Raw genomic sequence first — 19,794 nt, forward strand, 5'->3', positions numbered from 1 at the left:
TCATATATTGTTGTTGCAATATATGATGGTTTTCATGTGACGTCTGTAAATAGTTCGAAATAGTTCTGAGCAAATACGTTGGTGATGAGATGATCATAAAACTGATTTATAAATTATGTTAACATGATCGCCACCTTCATGACGTTAGTTATTGGCTAAGATGACTGAAATATATAGTGAAACACTGAACTTCATAAATGTCTCATATCGAATCATTTCCTTTCAGCTGATGAGAATACGTATTATTTCGTTCTAATGAATCAAAAAGGTGACAAATGAGTTTTTAGATGGTAGAAAAAATGATAAATCAAGACATATTGTGTGCGATTTCAAGCTACTGAAAAAACTATTCATGAAATCCCGAATGATATCAAAAGTCAAGCTTCAGGGGTTTATGATATTTCAATCAGATTGTTGAAGCTTTGTAGCCTGTTTATAGATAAATATATCACACATATCATCAATTGTTGTTTTGAACGTTCATATTTTCCAGACCTGTGGAAATTTGCCGTTAGGAAACCTATTCCAAAGAATAATGATCCAGCTAGTTATTCTGATCTCAGATCTATCATTATCCTCCCAACCATGAGTAAAATTTTTGAAAGAGTTGTTTATTTACAAATTAATGTACTTTGTTGAAGGATTTGATAAGGGAATGATAAGCACTCTGGTTCTACCAGATTTTTTGAAAGCATTCGATACCATCTATCATGGGCTAATTTGCATGAAACTCAAATATTGGTTGATAGTGCTGCCTAATTTCTCATCTGGTCTTATTTACTTGTTCGATCTCAAAAAGTTGTTGTTGATGGTCGTCGCTCCTTACCTCTTGATATTTTATCAGCAGTACTACAGGGTTCCATTTTGTGAACTTTATTGTTCATCATTTATACTACTGACATTATCTCGTCCATCAAGAAATAAAATAAATACAGTTATATATACACTTTAAAATCGATGAGTATGCTGAGACACAAAATCTCTTCGATACTGATCTCGATTTGATCAATGGGATATCAAGTGAACATGATTTGAAAGTTAATCGTAATGAAACAATGATGATGCCTTTTGAATCGCAGAAGAATCGTTAATTTGCAGAAAATCATTTCCATTTAGAACTAGATCATACTATCGTGATTCCTGTCAATACAGCTAGAAACTTAGGGGTGATGCTTGACACTGATCTTAGATTCACTAGTCATGTTGAAAATTTAATGAAAAATGCTGACCTATATGTCATTGAAACTGTTATACTGTAATCGTTTTATTTTGAGCCAAACTCTAAAAAGAATGCTCTGTGATAGGTTGGTGCTGAGCCATTTCAACTACTGTGACTTCATATATGGGCCATACTCATATGATTCAGACAAAAAAAGAATAAAGAAGGTGCAAAATTTTTGTTGCCGCCTAATTTATGGACATCGTAAGTATGATTCAATTTCTGAAGCCTCTAAAACCTCCTGCTGGCTCAATTTGAAAAACCGTATGATTCACTTCACTTCACACTTCCAGAGAAATTTTTTATGGTACTGTAAAACTCTATAATTCATTGCCCGAGCAATTGAAGAGATTCAATATCAGAAAATTCAAATACAAATATAAAAATTATATCTATGATACTCATAATGTCAACTTTTGATCATTGGACAAATTAATAAACAACAGATTAATTAAATTAAATTATTTATCAACCCTCTACAGAGGGTAATTACGAATTATCATTTCTGTTTATGTTTCTTATTTTGTGGTAGCATCACTGTTGATTGTCTTTTTATTTCTGTATGGTCGCGTGCATTATGGAGTGGTGTTTGTTGGTTGAGTTAGAGTAGCTTTGAGCTAGACTTCGCCAATGAGTACCAGAACCTCCTGTAACTTATTTTCATTTCCAAACGTATTTTTGTGCTGTTTTTTTGTACTATCAATAAACCGATTTATTGTTATTATTCCTAGATAAAGATTATGGAAAAAATCGATGTGGAACACACTGAAGAGAAAATATCTAGCAAGACATATTCTATGAATGAACTGCTTGAGATAATTGAAAGCAAGTGTCTATGAGCACTGGAGTAGTTTTCACTAATCAACTGCATTTCGGAAATTGTATTGTATTGTATTTCAGCGGGAGCCAGGTAATCCACTGGAAGATGAAGTGAATATGATTAAAATAAGAGGAAAGCCATACACTATATACTGTGGAACAATACGTAAGAAAGCGAGAGGGTGTTTATAGAATGCTCAATAGAAGTCAGTTGCCATTTATTCAAAATTTTAATTCAAATACGGACACAAACAGAGACAATTAGGAAAATTCAACAACAACAAACTTTGCATTGATTATGAATAACTCCATAACTCCATAATCAATAGTGAAAATACCTACGTTGAGTTTGTTGAATAACGAATGAGTCAGTTCCAATACCTCTCTTTCAGTTTTTCAATATCAATGCGAACTTTTCATGCACATGAATACATTCGAGTAAATTCAACCAACATTGAAATCGATATAGTGAAAAAACTGTAAAATATTTTCTGGTGAAATGGGATTTTTCATTATGACAAAAAATATTTGTGGATGAAATGGAAACAAACAACAGCTGCAGAACTTTCAATTCCAACTAAACAAATTCCATCATAAAAAAAACATATTCCAAGGCAAATATTGAAAATTCAGGTGGTTCGAGTTAACGCAGATTTTTAAATGAATATGGTTTATATGAACTACAATGATATGTACCTCTGAATATTTTCATCATGAACGGTGCGTCTAGCGGTTGTTTTCAACTTCAGTTATAGTATATATATTAAATCAGTATAAGACTATAAAAATTTCAAAAAAAAAATCCCACATTTCGTAACGAACTGATGACTGAATATTCCACTTCTGCTAATATCAAATAAAAAACAGTTTCACAGGAAATGCACAGCAGAATGTTTTTATTTGTGCTTTTCTCACTCTTCGAAGCAAGTGTTTGACTCTTTGATTCTTTTATCTAGATATTCGGTGGAATATTTTTCCATTGCCAAATATTACATAGAAATTCGTATTAGTCGTATCAATGATTCATTACCCACAAGGACAATCTTCTGTTCCTAGGGCTCCGCAGTCATACATTATTTTTAACACCTCGACACGTGTTTCGATCACCAAGTGATCATCTTCAAAAGAGATCAAACTCAGTTCAATGTTCCTCTTGAAACACGTGTCGAGGTGTTGAAAATAACAGTTTGGTGTTGGGGTGAAACTCCAGTAATATTTATTACTACACCAAAGGTTCCAAAAAGTGCACCACGAGTACATAATAACGGGCAGGTCAACGGAACTAAATCTGTATCGTGAGTCCTCACCAAAATTAGGCTAATACAAGCAGATATTTGGTTTCTTAAGGGCTGTATATTCAGTTCTTCCAAAATTTGTTAACGAAAATATCCCTATTATATTTTCAGATGCTGATAAATTCCTGAAATTTGATTGAATCTAAAATAATCAAGTTCAAGCTATAACAAAAAAATTGAGGACATTCTTGCTTAAAGGTAGGCAATTAACTCCATAATCATTCTTACTGATTGCAATCGATTTGTGGTTTATCTTGAGAGAGAATACTTGTGCTGCACTGTTTGAAACCTTTAGTGAAGTAATTATTATCACTGGAGTTTTTTCCAACACCAAACCATCATTTTAACACCTCGGCACGTGTTTCGATCACCAAGTGAACATCTTCAAGTACTTCAAGAGAAAGATCAAACCGATCTTCCTCTTGAAGATGATCATATGGTGATCGAAACACATGTCGAAGTGTTAAAATAACGGTTTGGAGTTGGGAAAAAACCCCAGTAATATTCATTACTACACCAAAGATTCCAAACAGTGCAGCACGAGTATTCTCTCTGAACACAAACCACCTGTAAGTAAGAATGTCCTGATTTTTTTTTTGTATCAGCTTGAACTTGATTATTTTAGATTTGATCGAATGGTGTTACTTACTTTAATGATTTAGTAATTTTGCAGATGTTTTACTTCCATGAAGCAAGGAAGAAATGTGATGATCCATTCGGGGACATCGTTACGAATTCACTTTTCATAATTCTTTATACTTTCAAGTATTCTTGAAACATTTACATGTACCCTGTAGATCACTTCATTCTTCCATCTCCAAAATTCCAGAATCACACAGTTTATGCAATACATTTCAACTCTTTCGTATTTTGAATATAATAAAAGCATGCCTTTTGTAAATCATGGATTTTCATTTTGTGGATGTTCGTCAGCTCAGGATGTTATGAAGTGACTCAAACTATCATCTCCTGATGATGCTAACTTGGTAAGCGAAACGCGCATCAAGTGACTGTCATTTTGTTCTGGTGTGTGGAAGGTGTCCTGTATAGATGAATTGTTTTGCTTGGGAAATATCTCAATTCTGTCTATTTTACATAATTGTGAAATGCTTGTACAATCACTATTTCAGAATTGAGTGAAGATTTTCAAAACAGCTGGAGACACGCAGGAAAAAAAATCTTTTCGTTTTATTCAATTATGAATACACTGACCCGTTACTTGATGAATATTAAAAACACTATTCATGAGAATTTTCACAATTTTCCTATTACTAATGATAATAATAATAAAACTGCCTGTGTGTAAGGAATGAAAATACTGAATCTGTCATTGAATGAGATTCATGCATTGAATTAAGTACTGAGATATAAATTCAGAACAGAATATAAATAAATAAAACCAATCAATCTATTGGAATAAGTACTAGATACAGATAAGAATGGGGTACTAAGTATGGATGAAAAACATAATTATGAACTGGACACATTTGGACATGATATAAATGAATTGAACAATCAATGGATAGGGAGATTCTAATTATAAGGGTTCCAGACTACAAACAAATCAATAAAAAATATATATCCACAATCGTGGAAGCAACTATTTAAATTTATATTTGTATATGCATCTCTACTCGTGGTATATTCTTGACAAATAATTTAATATTTGTCATGAACTTTTTTAGATTTGATTCGCATCTTAAATTTTCGGGAAGAAAAATGTAGAGTTTTGGTCCTAAATACCGGAAGGATTTCTGCCCATTTGATTTGAGCATTAACGGTATGACGATACTATGATTCCGATGTGCCCATTCAGCGAACACACTTTGTTGTTTATGTTTGTTAACCTTCAGTTCTTGGATCAGTTAAATTTTATACGGATGCAGGCCCAAGTCACAACGAAAAATTCGTCAAGTTGTGGTCTGCGAAGGTCGAGTTCTTCTAAACGATGCGAAATCGACTGCCTCGGATTCTCCTGCATACTCTCACGGACTGCCGCGATGTTTTCAGCAGAACTTGCGTTTCGTCGTCGTGAGGGTTTGGTCGAACGTTTACTGAACCGATAGACTCAAAGTCATCCACCAAATTGCAAATAGTCCTTTCGGAAGGACAATTGTGGCGACCGTAAGATGGGCAAAGAGCGCGGTACGTTATCCAAATAGTATTGTACGTGTTGTTGGATGGAAGATCCATCCATCCAGGGTGATTTCGCAAAATAGACTGAATGAATGGCAACTATTTTGACAGATGTAGCTTCCACAAAATGGCCGTTATAAATTGTTGAAGTACGGAATTTTCTGTTGGAAGACCTTATGAATGTTGATGCTATAAATCACGTAAATCAACAAATGAAATCGTAATGTGATTATTCTAAGAATGCTATAAAACAATGTTTAGTGAAAGATTTTTTTTTAAATGACAGTTTTTTACTTTTCGGTAAGAAGTTAAATGTGGCTCCTGCACGACGGGTCTTTACCGCGAATATTCGCATCAAATTCATAATTTTCACCCAATAGGTCACAAAAAGCTACAAGCATGGTTACTGGACCTCAATTACAGAGATTTTGTTTTGTGGGGTAATTACAAAATGTTGGTTTCCAACAGCTCAGTCCATGAAAAATAGCAGAAATAAGCATATCTGCAGGAGGTGGAGAAATCTAATATTTGATTGAACTCATTCCGAGGCTATTCGGGATTCACAAAAATGATTTCTATTTTGAGAAAAACCTGATACTTATTTTCCATTTTCAAATTATTCAGTATAAATCTCGCTCGGATGTCACTATCAAGAATATAAAATCATATCATTCAGAAAAAAACCATTTGATGCATACAATATGCATATTACTTTCTTTCAAAATATTTGATATCGTACCAAAGTGATAAAAACAAATAATAGTACGTTACTGAAACTATAGCACCCTGTATTTGGATAGTCGAACCTGTATTCCGTAAAACACAGAAACTCTCAAAATCGGCTTATCGAATAACTCCACGGTATTATTTCGATTATTTAAAAACTTTTCCGTTCATTTTCTCTATTTTACAGAACTAGAACATCCCCTTAAGGAATTGGCCTAAACTGGTCATCGGATTAAAGAAGTTTTATTAGAGTTCAGATGGGTCTGGGAATTGACGGGAAGAGGAAAAGTTAAGGGCTGTTGGCCATTATCTGTGTGAGTTTTTTTCGCCCAGAGAATACAATATTGACCGTTGAAAAAGCATTATCTTGATTTAGGAAACATTCGAAGTCGAGTTGGCATGGCGACTGGAACACTTGTGCTTCACTCCAATAGGCTCTGAGTGATGTATTGGATCATCTGCCAATTCAATTCTATACTGGGTGTATGATATGAAGTTATTACCTCAGAGCAGAGGGAAGAAAAAGTTTTAATGATCCTTCAGTACCTTCCAACGAATTTATTTAGTTACGAATCACCATATGAATTAATATTTGAATGAAAAAGAATTCCGGATAGTGTTTTCAGTGCTTTGGCCAACAATCGCAGGGTGATTACTATAAAATTTGCTGACAGAATAGTACCAACAATGGTTATGGAGAAGATATATATTATCGACCCTATTATTTCCCAGAACTACAAAAACAAGCTATTCATAAGTTCTATTCTACTCCAAGAAACGGTAGTAAGTGAGATAGTACTTCGACATGCTCTGGCGAACCCATAATCTACATTTGTGACTCCTGATCAGAAATTTATATTGGTCCAACGGGATGAAACTTTTCCCAATGTATCAAGGAGCATAGGACAAGTTTTTTAAATGTGAAGACCAACAGACCATTTTCGAACTATCAGTTGGCAGGGAACCATGAGTTAAACGACGATTATGACATGTTACATTAGGAAGAAAAAGTTTTGACGCTTAATATCTCGAAATGCTTAGAAATGAGTAGATTTGAGAATTCTGAAAATTTATTGAATGACCTTATATAATTGAATCCTTCTCACTCACCACTGAATCTCTTTTGTAATGTGGAAATTGGTAATCACTCATCACATGTACATTTGATGAGTTTTAGATTTCACATCCAATTCAATATCAGTCAATTCTATCACATATTTTTTATTATTTTCGGTACGATAGAAACCTTTTTTTTTTCAGTGGAAGTTTGGGGTGAATGACTCAAGTAGCCAAAAAATAGTTCATATGGAAGTTTCAGATATCACATTGGACTTTTCTGGACCATTATGTGATTTCTGTTTGTGAGGTTGCAGACAGTGTTGAGGATGCCAGGGAGTAAGAAACACTCTTTGGTATTACGTCAAGCTTTCGAAAATGTTTGTTTCCTTCTTCAGGACTTACTAAAAAAGTGTAAACAAGTCAATAACACAGCTACAATTTCATAGATTGAACGGGACTACTTACTATCGTGAGTTTTAGAGAAGCTAGTTCCTTCATAACAATCAATACTTGTTGATCATCTTATGCAAAACAAACAGTATAATTGTAGGTTTAATTTAGATTTCAATCTACATTTAATTGTAGATTGAAATCTTAATTGTACAACAGCATGATTCAATTGAGAATATTTGTTATGGGTTAGTCACGAATAAACGTTATCACATAAACGTGTGACCAGTGTCTATTTATGCCTGCCCAATGTTTTTTATTAATCCATGAAGCTGACAGTTCACAACGATCACGTAATCTGCTGTGGGAGTCATGGAACATGATGATTGTTTGACAGAACTATCAGTTTCGTGTTTACAATGTGACACATTATGGACTATAATTGGTATGATAACCATTAATGCTGAGTGGATTCTATTGAATTGTTCGGTGTGATGTTACATTTTCCAAAGTGCAATTCAAGTATATATGTGTAAATGGAACTAATATTATCAAAGTCAGTTTTTATTCATTGCATTATTTTCCCTCTGTATATGGATCATTTCCAGAAAGGAACGTTTCAATGCATTCTTCTTGACGTCAATGATCCTAGTATCATCAACATTTACGGAATGATTTTGTTTTATGGCATGCTCGGTCAACGCACAAGAAAGTTTGTTACATCTGATGTCACTCTTATGAGACGTAATTCTTTCCATTAGACTTATTTTGTATATTGCTCGATTGGTCTGAATGTTTAAATGGGGTTTTTCATTTCTGAAAAAAGTTTAGACACAGTTAGTGTGTTCTTTTTTGCAATTTTTACGTTTGAACATTTGAAAATGTTAATGAGTTTATTAGTAAGTTGTTCAATGTAGTGAAGAGATCTATAAATTGGAACTGTATTATTTTGTGTATTATTTTGAAGGTTATTTGTTGTATCACTCTAATTCATGGGTTTCACGGAATTCCTACCACTCGAATTATCAAGGCCATGGGAGTTAAAAAGAATATTGTTAATTAATTTACGGGGATAGGAATTTTCATAAAGAATATGTCTGAGTAGATTTAAACTTTCTTGTTTATAGATTGGATGTGATAACTTGATGAGTTGATGTTGATTTTCATTTTATGTGGGTGGTATGAATAATAGTTGATGTACCTGACACTACATATTTGTTTACGGTACCAGAACGCCTTCGTTATCTCTGAATATTCGACTGAGAATTGCAAATGTTCGTTGAAACTATTGAAAATATTTAGCAGATGATTTATTTTGTCTGCTGGTAAAGCTGAAATCAAGTCATCTGCATACCTTTTCACATATGGTATTTCAAAAGTAACTGAATCTATTAATTTTTGTTTGAGTTCATCCAAAACATGATTAACTAGAATTGGAGAAATTGTGGATCCCACAGGGGTGCCAAAAATTTGTTTGTAGTGAGAATTATTGAAGATAAGAAACTTAGAGTCAAAAATATTTTGAAGTATAATTTTACTTTAAGGAGCAACAGTTTCTAACTGTGTCCACTTTCTGCTAACGCAATCTACAATAACCGGAAATGGGAGGTTGGTGAATAACGATACAACGTCGAAACTTACCAGCACATAGTCTGGGGTAATTTTGTAATTATAAATGAATTCGCTAAATTGGAAAGAATCATTTATGTGAAAACTATTTTCTGTGTCATAGGCCATTGTCAAAATATCTGTAAGGAAGTGAGCTAATTTACTGTTAGAGGCATCTAATGAGGAGACAATAGGTCTCATTGATAGACTTAGCTTGTGTATCTTTGGCAATGCTCACACACATCTATGTGATCACGTTTATTCGTGACTAACCTAAAATGAATATTCTTAATTGCACCATGCTGTTGTACAATTCAAAAACCAAAATCAATCTAAATTTATACTGTTTGATCATCATAAGATGATCAACAAGTAATGATTGTTATGAAGGAACGAGTTTCTCTCAAACTCCCGATAGTAAGAAGTCTCATCCATTCTATGAAATTGTAACTTAGTTTTTAATGTTTCCGTCTCACTTTCGAAGAGGTAACTTCGAAAGTGAGACGGAAAAACTTTGAATACAAATTCGAAATTAAAATAATTGGGTATTACTGAATTTAGAAAATCTCACCTAGGACCACAGTTTCAGGTCCTCTCAGAAACTTTGGATCTGCTCGTTCTCCGTTGATCATCCAGTCCAATTGGGCGGCTGGCTTAGATTTTCCAGATGTGCAATTTACTTTAACGGTATCACCAACTTGATAGCGGGGACGCCCGCCTGTTATTTTTGGACCCTCCTCGGGAAGAGCTGAAACAAAAATAGTATATTCAGAATTGATTATATCCAAAAATTTTTTAATTAGAAACTCAAGACTAATCAATGCATAGAAAAAAAGATGGTTTTTATTATCATCAGGTAGCCGGATCGGTTCATTGAATGAAATATAATAGTGACACATGTTGCGGTTTTGTAAACTATTTAGTGGTAATCTCACAACGAATTGTCATTCGAATACGTTATGTATTTTATCAAGTATCGACGAAATCCTTCACATAGGGTCACCAGTCCATTAAATGAACGAATAACGATAGTTATCACGTTCTAGAACCATAACTTATTTTTCTCGTTAGATTAATTTCTGTGTGATCAGTTTTATTACAACTTCACTGTGTTTATAATCGATATCTGTTTGAAAAAAATATGTTTTTCCGTTAATCAGCTGCCGCCCCCATACGAGCGACAACTCTCAGAAGTTGAGAAACTTGTGCGAGCTAAGGACTAACGAGGTCTTACCTTTTAACTCGTGATTCCTATATATCATAAACATATGCAATTTGTTATAATTTTTGTATTAAAATCCCTTAAAGATCAGAAACTACCAAACACCCAATGAATGGACACCATAGCCTGATAAATGAACAACAAACGCCCAGTTATTGAACAAGTGCTTTATTTGTTTGAACATAATAATTATTTTGTTCAATACAACGTTATTTGATTTTATAGCATAATTTAAATTCAATAAGTTCAAAAACATAATATTTAGTTATAATATCAAATTCAATTGTTGTCAACATAGAAAATCCCACGTGTGTTCTAAGGAACTGGAGCAGAAATTTTCTTTTCAGTTTCATTTTTAGCTTTTTAGCTTCTTGTATTTATATATTATTTGAACGTATTTTATTGTTAGAAGAATTTTTATGCCGTTTTAATATTTTTTATATACCATTTTTACCTTTTTGGACTTGTATTTATATCAGGATTTCCTATTTTCAAATAAATAAATAAAATAACTAAACCAGTTGATTGCTGATATCATTGTTATTATTCACCCTGTATTGGCCATTGTGAATTGACAATAACTCATTACAAGAAACAAATATGATACAGCTCCATATTCATAATCAAACGATTTTTTAGAAATAAAAACCCAGAAATGTAAAAGTATTATTGCCAGACATCTGCATCCTTTTCGGAAACATATTTACCATCCCCAATAAAGGAGATTATAGCGAATCCTCTCAATTTTATTGCAGCATCAGCAGCCGAATGAATGCACGATCCACAATAAATTTATATTGAAATCTCCCACTTTTATTTTTATTTTGAAAAGGATCCACGAACAGCGTTGGATTCACAAAGCTCGCTGTACGATTGTAAATCATTGCATGCGAAATGTTCGGCCCATTCGATGTTAGCTAATATTAAGGAAGTTAAGATGGCCTAAAGCTATATTTAACCCCAAGACCTCGTTATATTCATTCGATTCTCCTATTTTCCTTCCTAACGATCATGAAACGAGTTTTAGTACAATGGCGGATTGGAAATATTATTTTCATGTCTTGTATGCATTTTGGAATGATATGTGACAATAAAATATAGGGTTTGGTAGAAATATATTGGAAATTTATTGGTAAAAAGGCTTTCTCTATTGGAATTGGGTCCAGTAGTTTGATTTGTAGGGGCATCGCAGGGTATTGGACAATAATAAATTTTACATTTATATCATTTCGTGCCCATATAGCTGATCTACCACATTTTTTTATATGTCTGCGGTAAAAACTTCTCAAGGTGAAACCTGAGAAGACTATATTGTCTAAAAATGCCGCCTTAACACCTATCTCAGCTATACACAAAAACTCCAGACTACTATATCATATTTTGAGTTGTGGTTGCGGGATCCACTCTGCTCACATTCAAGTGAAGAAACTTCGGGACACCTTTGATTTTTTTACTGTTTTCTCCAAAAATGTTTCTTCATGTTCTAGATTTTTGGGACGAGATGGTCTGCCATTCCCCGTGTTCCCTCGAATCATCTGCGTTAGCTTCTGAATGACTGGCTGTGTCATTTATATTAGTGAAATGGCTGAGCTGACTGCGTTTCCGCTCGTAAAATAGCGGCTCCCACCTTCTTTCTACTCACATGAGAACTTCCTTGGCCAGGTTTTATCGAATTTTGTGCGTTATCGTACACAATATCTTTCTTGGTACCAGTAAAAGATTTTTGTTCATTGTCCTTCATTTGGTTATTAGGAACTTGGGATTTTGAAGGGGAGCTTGCAACTGCGCAGTCTTCATTATCATTGTGACTATTCAAGAATTTACCATCTAATCAGGGCCGTAGCAAAAATAAAAACCAGGGGGGAGGGAATCCAAATTTTCCCCAGGAAAATTTCTCAACTTTCAAAAAAATGAAAGCCGAGGGATTAGTTACTACTATAATATATTAATTTTCTCACTCAGCTACCCAAAGATTGGCTGAATGCTTATGCCCGTTAGAATATGCACGAGCAAAAATAAATTTTGGTAATTATAAAAATAATAATGGGAATTATTCTACTTTGGATCAAGGTCCTTGGTCTTCCACTATATCCACCATGTATAGGAATATTCAATTCAAATGAAAGGAAATAACACTTTGAAATAATATTGTGCTTATTGTTTTCTACTATTATTTTTTCTATCTTCACGGCCCAAAATTTCCCAACTTTTCCAAGTCGAAAAAACAGCGAAAAGTTGTAAATTCTGTAAAATTATCACTTCAAAATTTGTGGACTGTTCAGGACTGTTTCCTTACTCGGGAGAAATTAAACTTTTTTGAAGTTTTCAAACAACTCAGAATTTCAAAGTATGGGATCTCCAAGTTATGCATGGGAAATCCCAACCTTCTCCTGGTAATTTCCTTTTTCTTCTCCCTCCTTTTTTTTCCTCATTTTTTTTATTTTTATTCATTTTTTTACTATTATTTTTCCATTTTCTTCACTGCCCCAAATTTCTCAACTCTTTCCCAACTTTTTCCCAAGTCGAAAAAGCAGGGGGGAGGCTCCCCTTCCACCCCACCATGGCGACGGCCTTGCATCTAATGGCAATAAGTTGTTGCTGATTATACACTATTCTCTCTAACTCACGTATGAGCCTTTCTGATGCCTCTAGTTCGGTTATTGCAGGTCACACTTCAGTGCCATAACCTCAATGTTGTCACTATCATGATTTGTGGATATATAACTACATCTGTCAAAAATTCAGAGTTATTCTTGCTGGTAATGAAATAAGAAACATTATCACTCAAATTATTGTCACTTGGAATTTGTCGATTACTTATGTAACGAATCAAATCGACTTTTTTCAAACGCTGCAATTCTTGCTCAACTTCTTGGTTGGTTGCCATGTTGCCATGTTCACCAAACCAACACCACATCTATGTCTTTGCTGACGTTTCGCCATTATATTTATCGCTTCCTCAGAGCTACGAGAAAAAACAGAAACCATTCATCTCAAGTACTTGTTCGATACCCAGCGATTACCCTACAAGAAATTGTTTAATTTTAAATCATAGTTCGTTGAAGGCACTAGAAAAATCAGATGAAATGTTTAAGTTTGCTTTGAAACTATATATTCATGACTACTGTAGAAAATTATTCGAATTGCTCAACGGAAATCCGATAAAGACACAGGGGCAGTGATATGAAAAATACATCGAATCTATACATATAAATGTGAAAGTCACCCACTTAACACTGACTCATTCATCTCTGTTTCTCCGTTCTGGTAAGTCCTAGAAAGCTGAAATTTGGCGCTTCTTAGGTCTTAGATGCGCACCAAAAAAAATTTTCACAAATGTTCCAACCCCCCCGAGTAGTGGTAAAAGGGGCATTTACCTTTTAATTACTGTTTCTTCGTACTGCTATATTTTCAAAGGCTGAAACTCTGTATGTAGGTTTGTACCACATTTTAAATTTCCAATAAGAGAGGATATTTGAATATTCGAACTGGGGTGCCGCCTCGCTGGGGATAAAAGTGTCGAGTTCACATATGAAAATTATCTTTTCATCATTGTTTCTCCGTACCGCTATATTATCGGATACTGAAATTTTGTATGTAGATTCGTTTTATGTTTTAGATGTGCAATAAGAAAAAATTTTCAAATTATCCAACTGGGGTGCCAGCTAGGGAGGAAAAAGGTGCGTTCATAAAATAAAGTCACCTTTTCATCCCTGTTTCTCGGTACCGCTATATTTTCGAAGGTTCAAATTTTGTATGTAGGTTCGTTCTATGTTGTAAATGTGCAATAATGAAGGATTTTCAAATATCCCAACCTGGGCGCCCCTACTGGGGATGAAAGTGCATAAGAAAATTACCTTTTCATCACTGTTTCTCCATACCGCTGAATTTTCGCACACTGAAATTTTGTATGTAGCTTGTTTTATGTCGTAGATGTGCAATAAAAAGGATTTCCGAATAATACATCTGAGGATCCAGAAGCAGGGAATGAAAATACATTCATAACAGGGTTACTTTTTCACCACAGTTTCTCCATAACAGTATATTTTCGAAGGCTCAGCGTTTCCTTTTTTATATATAAAGGGTTTTCCAATAGGTACTTGACAACTTTAAATTTAATTTGTGAACGCACTATTTCACTTTTCTTTGTTTTAGTAAACTCAACATTTTCATCATTGAAAAGTACGCGAACGAAGGTATGCAAATTATAAAAATGTAGTACTGAAATTCGGAGTCGGTGACTGCAACTTTAACAGCCTGGCCACGGAACCCTCGCCGATACGAATATTCGCCCGGTGCGAACAGCGAACCGTCTAGCGACTGAAACATACGCATAGCAATGTACTTATGAAGCCATGCACAACGGCGACCGGTGAAGCGACCGGCGAAATGTACCAAGCGAACCGCGTGGGCGAATTTCGGCGCGACAGGTGAGTAAAACAAAGACATAAATCAGTACGGCGCAAGCCACCACAAAACAGCCACACATAGAAATGTAAGTTAAATGGCAACACTTGGTTATATGTTACGCGGCTGCCAAACCAGGGATGGCGACACTATCGGGGTTTTCTCCAGTTTTCTGTAATGAATCACGTACCTTCTGCGCGCGAATGATTCAAATTACTGTTTACAGAAAAAAAATGAACTTAAATTAGGTAAGACGTCCGTTAGTTTTATTGTGATAATAATGTATAAATATGGTTTGGGACTGTTTTCCTTTTCAAATTGTGTTTTTGCTTGTGTACTGTCAGTTTCATATTTTTATTTATCGTAATGAGTACTTCCGAACATAAACGATATCGAAAAAAGTGCTGCGTTCCTTCTTGTGAGGATAGGAAGAGTAGTCAACATCGGTTTCCCAAAGATGACTCCGATGTTTTCGATGTTTGGCTCAAGAATATAAACAATAAAGAACTCTTCAATGTACCCCATGAGACAATTTATTGTAACTCACGAGTTTGTGACAGACATTTCGCTGTTGAAGATAAGCAGAAGAGGTTTAAAACGACATGCTGTACCTGTTTTATTTCTTCCTGGTCAGTAAGCATAATCCTTACTCCTTTCGATATCTTGCAATTCTAGTTTATATATCTTATTCATCATATTCTCATTATTAAACAACAATTAGATTAACCACTTATCGAGTGCACCATAAGTATTGCTATATGAATTTGCAGAAAAATAGATATGTTATCATGTGGTTGAATGATAGTGTTCTACATGTTTTCAGAAACTATCGAAGAACCAAGAGGTATGGCAAGAATGAGTAGGTCTTCTGTGGCAGGTAAGAATTATTGTAAAACTGTAGTTCCAAAATATATGTAGTTTATAGAAAAAAATCCATACAAATGCTGCAATTTCATTTTATAGGCCAAGAACAATATGAGGACATGTGTCAGCCCTCCACTTCCATACCTGAGCAAGAAATTTGTTTTGGTACACCTTCCATAAATGAAATTATCAGTGTTACCCAAGGTATGAATAGAAAAATCTTGGAATGTTCATCATACATACCAATTTGTTCATTTTACACAATATATGAAAGAAAAAAAGAGAAATTATATATTCATGTAATTTTTCAAGTCATGGAAGCTGTGATAATAGCTATATAAACCAGCCATCAACTTCCACTTTTGAGCAAGAGCAAGAAAGTCATTTCCGGACACCAACAAGGAATAGAATAAGCGTTACACAAGGTATGTACAGAGACTATATGGCTACCAATTTGAAATGAAATCACTATTCGAAAACTAGGAAAAGTTTACTTTTGGACATCTTCTTTTGAACATTGAGAAATAGTTTTCTGGAAATGAAAAAGTCTATAATAAGAATGAAGCTAATTTTTTGTAACTGTGAAGAAGATGCCAGTGAGGGAGCTTTAGACAATTTACGTTATTTTGTAACAGGATCATCAGAAAGTGTGGACCCTTCGCAAAGTGTGCAATCTTCGGAAAGTGACATTAATATCCCACTTCCAGCCAGTATTAATCTGTATCAAAGAACTGAAATAGGGAGGTGTACCATTACTTTCATATCTGGATATATCACCAAAAAAATCATGAAGTCCCATTACATGCACGTTTTGTAAAAATAATATGCTGTTTAGGGATCATGATCAGGATCTTGATTTTGTTGAAGGAAGACAGTATCCAAAATCAAAATTGATAAAACCAGGAACAGTTTTAACCTTTTTAGTTTCCCAATCAGTAACTAGATTATTTTACTTGATACCACGTTTGTGTAATTTTAGAAATATTTCACAAATTTTGAGAAAAATAATACTGGAGCAACTATCCTTTAACCTAGTCAACTGTCCAGATCATTCTGACAATGATTCAAAACTGTGTCATCTGATTGTTAGATGCTGTTTGTATTTTTGGTGTAGAAAAGTCAATTTGGTTACTGGGGGAAAAGATAAAAAATTCATTAGGTTTTTGAACACCCAGACAAACAGCGATTTCATTGATCCAATTATGTTGTCTGCTCATGAAAAATTTTTGAAGAAAAAGAATCGTTTATTGAAAAAATATTAGTTTAAGTTGAGGTTTACGTATTTCCAATAAATTTTGAACTGAGTTCATATAGTTTCATTACCACATTTACTGAAAATAAATATGGTTGGTCATAATTTGAGGTAATTCAGTTCACATATTTATTGTTGCTTCACTTGTTGATACCGCTTGGTCAGTCGGTGGCCAAGCGGTTCGGCGTGGGTGCTTTGTTCACTCACTCGAATTGACTGCCGTGTTGGTCGGTGGTTCAAGCCCTAGTCTGAACGATCGATCTTCACTTGCTACCGTCCAACCCGTGTTAGGAATCACACGTTAAAAGGTAAGACCTCGTTAATCCTTAGCTCGCACAAGTTTCGACTTCTGAGGGTTGTCGTTCGTAGGGGTGCGACAGCTGGTTAACGGAAAAATAGATTTTAAACAGATTTTTTTTTAAACAGAATTCAGTTCACATATTTATTGTTGCTTCACTTGTTGATATTTTTGATTGGTCAAGGTTTTTTCCAGATGATTTCTGTGGAATCAAAACCTGACCGGTAGTGAAGCAACAATAACAATAAATGATGAGATTGGAACCTGTGGTGTAACAGTTGAAACTTTTCCTAGAGATCAATTTCCCTAACACCAAACTGATATTTTTGCACTCGACATCCTCAGAAGAAGAAAATTGATACAGTATCAATTTTCTTCTCCTGAAGATGCTAACCTTGATAGCGAAACGCGCGTCAAGTGCAAAAATATCAGTTTGGTGTTAGGGTAATTGATCTCTAGGACAAGTTCCAACAAAAAAGTAAAATGCGAACAGCCACTATTTGAATTTCGCGCTATATTTCTTAGGTTCGGCTGCCAAACACTGGAGGCACTTAGAAAAGAGGTTCTGTCGTCAACATTGCCGTTACCGTTCTATGTGTGGCTGTTTTGTGCAAGCCACGCAGTCAAGCGGTAGTTGCGGCGAATAGTGCAGTGATCAAACGAGTTTAGTTGTTTTCGCCACGAAAAATGAACACCAAGACTTTCATTGCTGAAATATTAGCTAGACCAGCTATTTGAAAGACTGATTGAGAAAGTTAGAAATTCAATGATTTTGACTTCATACACATCAGTAATCATGTTTTCATTAATCTTGGTTATTAACTCAGAGATAGATTTTGTAATGAGTCGCAAGACTCTAGTCACTGCAAACTACAAGGACTCCTGGTAAAGTTTGGAATAGAGCGAAAGAAATGAGAAGCATTTGTAATCCAGCACCAGACAGCGCTGTTTCGATCGACATAGGTACCATCAGTGAATGTGCAAAACTGGATTCAACTTCACTCAAAGAATTTTCCTTTCTCTACGGAAAAGTTATCTATGGAATCAACAGAAGCTCCAATACTCGAATATCAAAGATAAATGAGGCTCCCAAAGGCGGTTCGTTACAGAACCAAGCTTTGATTTCGATTGAGATCTGTTCTCTACATCTTTCACAATGATGCTATTGCATGTTTTTTGACCTAATGCGTTGTGCCAACTGTATGGCAAACAAAATGATCACCAAGGTCTGAAATTCATATCAAATAATATGTACATGATCGCTACGTTTTTGTATCTCAAAGGAAATTTTCCTCACAAGTATTAATTTCAACAGTATAAAATATGGTGTATTAGTTTCAACAATATAAAATATGGTATTTTGAAAATAACAATAATGTAATTCGCTACAGTTAGAAAGAGATAGAAATAAAAAAACCTTTCTAACGAAAAAATTATTCTTTAAAATCTATTTTGACTTGAACGTATATGTAGCAAAAGTAATTTCTTTACATGAAAGAAAATTTCGGAAGCCATATAAATTCAGTAACTGAAAGGTCTGAAAAACGCCCCTTATCTTTCGACTTCTGTCCAGCATATATCTACAAATAGCGTCCGAATTTTCCTGGAATCTGGAGCAGCTGGTTAAAGTCCAGATCCCGGGGAAAGTATTCAGATGGATGTGAAAATCCATTTCAGATAAGGTGATTTAAAGGTTTCTTCGAGTGGATGTACATGAGCACGAAGGAATAGATCAAATGTGAACTTGAAAATATCCATATATTGTTCAGAAACTGAGGTATTCAGATTTGTGGTTGAACTATTGAACATTTGATTTCATACTCATGAATGAAAATTCATTTTTGAAATAATCCTTTGAATAAGAGAAATGAAAAATCGGGACTACATAAAGCGAAAGGCACGAAGAAGTTTCGAAATGGAACTGAGTCTTGATGAGAGATTCGACGATTAAATAAGATTGGCAATCATGAGCAGATTGACCATGTGTTGGGATTCAGGACATTCAATAACCACACAAAATGGAAAGCAAACCATCAAATCCGTGATGCAATCTCAAGCCAACTGTGTGAACAAGAGAAAAGAACCGAGGAACTACTTCAACAGAACAGCAGTCAGTTGAAAATGAATACACTGGATAAAATAGGTGTGAGACGGATACCTAATATGAAAAACAAACTCCGTCAAAAATATCTACAGGACAGGAATATTACAACCATCCCCCCATTCAACTCGGCTCCATCGGAATGACCATTTTGCGAAGAAGAAAATTGAGTTTCAATATAGAAAGTAAATATTCATCAAAAGAACTGTTACATCCAGTTATTTATGAACACAAAACGTTTTGCAAAAGCAAAATGATGGATGAATCTCTCTGGCTTCAACAGAAACTTCGAAAAAGCTTGTTTTTCAGAAAAAAAGACTCTTCCTACTCCAACTGACATTAAGTGTATCCAAATTTGATCTGATAACTAGAAAAGCAGAATGCCTAGAAGCGAACTA

At 34.6% G+C, this 19,794-nt stretch overlaps 2 protein-coding genes across 2 annotated transcripts in view; one reads left to right on the forward strand and one right to left on the reverse strand.

Annotated features, from left to right (window-relative positions):
* beat-IIIc (beaten path IIIc) overlaps nucleotides 1-19,794 on the reverse strand; it is a 685,766-nt gene that overhangs the window by 46,291 nt on the left and 619,681 nt on the right. The window contains exon 4 of the mRNA XM_023158843.2: nucleotides 9,824-10,000. Within this exon, the coding sequence (XP_023014611.1) occupies nucleotides 9,824-10,000 (177 nt within the window). The remainder of the gene's footprint in view (nucleotides 1-9,823; nucleotides 10,001-19,794) is intronic.
* LOC141485535 (uncharacterized) lies at nucleotides 15,153-19,414 on the forward strand. Its single transcript, XM_074182372.1, has 4 exons — nucleotides 15,153-15,510; nucleotides 15,705-15,758; nucleotides 15,845-15,949; nucleotides 19,293-19,414. Exons 1-4 carry the CDS (start codon nucleotides 15,396-15,398, stop codon nucleotides 19,412-19,414), a joined length of 396 nt encoding a protein of 131 aa, XP_074038473.1. The 5' UTR covers nucleotides 15,153-15,395.

This window comes from Leptinotarsa decemlineata, unplaced genomic scaffold (assembly GCF_025532065.1).
Source record: "Leptinotarsa decemlineata unplaced genomic scaffold, Ldec_3_MD MMD2_tig00026328_RagTag_RagTag, whole genome shotgun sequence".
In the NCBI taxonomy this organism is placed as follows: domain Eukaryota; kingdom Metazoa; phylum Arthropoda; class Insecta; order Coleoptera; family Chrysomelidae; genus Leptinotarsa; species Leptinotarsa decemlineata.

Excerpts from the sequence above, each read along its gene's own strand:
- LOC141485535 (XM_074182372.1), top strand. The coding sequence starts at position 15,396 with ATGTACCCCATGAGACAATTTATTGTAACTCACGAGTTTGTGACAGAC. Across the intron at positions 15,759-15,844 it reads GAGTAGGTCTTCTGTGGCAG|GCCAAGAACAATATGAGGAC; the intron begins GTAAGAATTATT and ends TTCATTTTATAG. Across the intron at positions 15,950-19,292 it reads AATTATCAGTGTTACCCAAG|GACATTCAATAACCACACAA; the intron begins GTATGAATAGAA and ends GTTGGGATTCAG.